General features: G+C 64.2%; 1 protein-coding gene across 1 annotated transcript in view; it reads right to left on the bottom strand.

Annotated features, from left to right (window-relative positions):
• Window positions 1-7: 7 nt before the first annotated feature.
• The window catches only part of IGHMBP2 (immunoglobulin mu binding protein 2), a 13,632-nt gene continuing 11,676 nt past the window's right edge, over window positions 8-1,963 (bottom strand). The window contains 4 exon segments of the mRNA XM_015568948.1: window positions 8-280; window positions 784-953; window positions 956-1,110; window positions 1,551-1,960. Of these exon segments, the coding sequence (XP_015424434.1) occupies window positions 83-280; window positions 784-953; window positions 956-1,110; window positions 1,551-1,960 (933 nt within the window). The 3' untranslated portion in view covers window positions 8-82.

Raw genomic sequence — 1,963 nt, forward strand, 5'->3', positions numbered from 1 at the left:
AACAAGGCACAGAAAGCACCAGGGGCGGCCGCTTGCCCCCACCCGCATTGGCAAAGACAAGGCCGGAGGGTGTGAGGGCCGCTCACATCTCCTTCTCCCTCCTTTTGCTCCTCCTCTGGCTGCTCAGCTCGCCCAGCTTCTTATCCAGGTTCCTCTGCAGCTGGGCCCTCTTGGCGGGGTCCAGGGACCGGTCCTTGGTCCCACTGCCGGCATACAGCACTCCCTCCTGGCTGATTCTCTGCCGGGCGTGGGCACGGGCCCTCTCCCCACAGCCATGGATCTGGGGGGACACGAGAGTCAGTGCGAGGAGGGTGGGGACAAGCCCGCCGCTCTGCCCGTCTTGGAGCTTGGGGACCATGAAGCCCCAGCGTGAGACCTCGGAGGGGCTCCGTCCTCTCCCGCACACGGACCCTTCGTCCCCAGGCTCCCTGCCTTCGCCTGTGCCCTGGCCCCAGCCCGGACCACCCTCGAGCAGAGGTGAGCGCAGGCCGGTCCGCAGCCTCCCTGACGGGGTGACACACAGGAGCTCAGGCCCACCCCACGGCGCTTCTGCAGCAAAAGGCGCCCAGAGCAGCTATAACCTCCTCTAGGGGAAATACTATTTTCCATCATATGAGGGGGAAATACTATTTTCCATCGTATGACCCCAATGCTGGGCCAAGGGGGTGCTGGCTGGGGGGTGTCTGTGGAGGGTGTCTGCCCCACACTGGCAGACTTTGTCAGAGGGGTGGGCGAGGAGGGGTGGGCCGAGGGGAGGACACTACGCTCAGGGGGCCCACGTACCTCGGGCAGGCAGTGGCTAAGGCAGTAGCGGTGGCTGCAGTGTGGGCAGAGCTGGCCCAGAGTCACGACACTGGCCCGGCACTTGGCGAGGCCACAGGTGTTATCAGCCTTCATGGCGGCCGAGACCAGGGCTTCGAAGTCCCCCGTCGAGGGCAGATCCAGTTCCGGGGTCCTTTTGCATCTTTCTTCTTTTTCTTTTATGGCAACTTCCGCAGCCCCGGGCCTGAGGCCTGTGGGCCCTCCTTGGCTCGCTGTTCCTGCCTGCCCTTCTCCCTCTGCAGTCGCTCCAGGTATACAGCCCTCAGGTCCAGGCTGCTCGGCTCTTGCCTGGGGGCTCTGTCTGCATGGGGCTGCAGGGCTCGGGATGGAGAGGGACTTTGCTGTCAGTCCCTACCGGGATCGGGGTCAGGGCCACGAGCAAATGCAGGCTCATGTGTGTTCAGTGTCTGTCCTCAGAGCTAGAAACCAGTCGCTGCCAAGCGGGGTGAGCACGCGGCCCTTCCGGATCTGAGTCAGGAGCACTGTCGCCATGACAAAGGTCTGGGACCCTTCCCGCCCGTCTGCTCCTCCAGGCCCTTCCCTTATTAAAAAAAAAAAAAACGTAAGGTGCAAAACGCAGGACCAGGCCCCACCAGGAGGAAGTCCTGATTCTTCCTTAGGGCGGCAGGTGCGCTTCTAGTGGAGCAAACAGCCCTGTTACGGGGACACCACGCCTGTGCTCCCATTAGCTGATCCGACTCACCTTTTGCATCTTTCCCGGCTCTCCCCCGGGGGGCTCCGTCTGCACGGGACTGGGGGGCTCGGGATGGAGAGGCGCTTTGCTGTCAGTCCCTGCCGGGACGGGTGGGACAGGTGGGACTGGCAGAGCCGCTGGGGCCGCTGTGGCCTGTGGGGCCGGCGGGGCCCTCTTGCTCACGGTTATGAACCTGTGCTTCCCTTCCCCGGAGCTGTCGTGCCTCAGCCCGTGCTCTTCCGCTATCTGGTGGACGCGCATCCTGTCGTGCGAGTTCAGGGAAGCAGGAAACTCCAGCTGCACTTGCTCACTGGCCACAAACTCGGCGATCAGCGCCCGGAAGTGGTCTGCACTGTCCCTGCTCCCCGGCCCCCCTGGGCTGCCTCCGTTGAGGCTGGGCTGAGACTGGGCCTCAGAGCCCGAGGGCTTCCCGGGCGGCGCCTTCTG

Source organism: Myotis davidii, unplaced genomic scaffold (genome assembly GCF_000327345.1).
Source record: "Myotis davidii unplaced genomic scaffold, ASM32734v1 scaffold425, whole genome shotgun sequence".
NCBI classification, from domain to species: Eukaryota; Metazoa; Chordata; class Mammalia; order Chiroptera; family Vespertilionidae; genus Myotis; species Myotis davidii.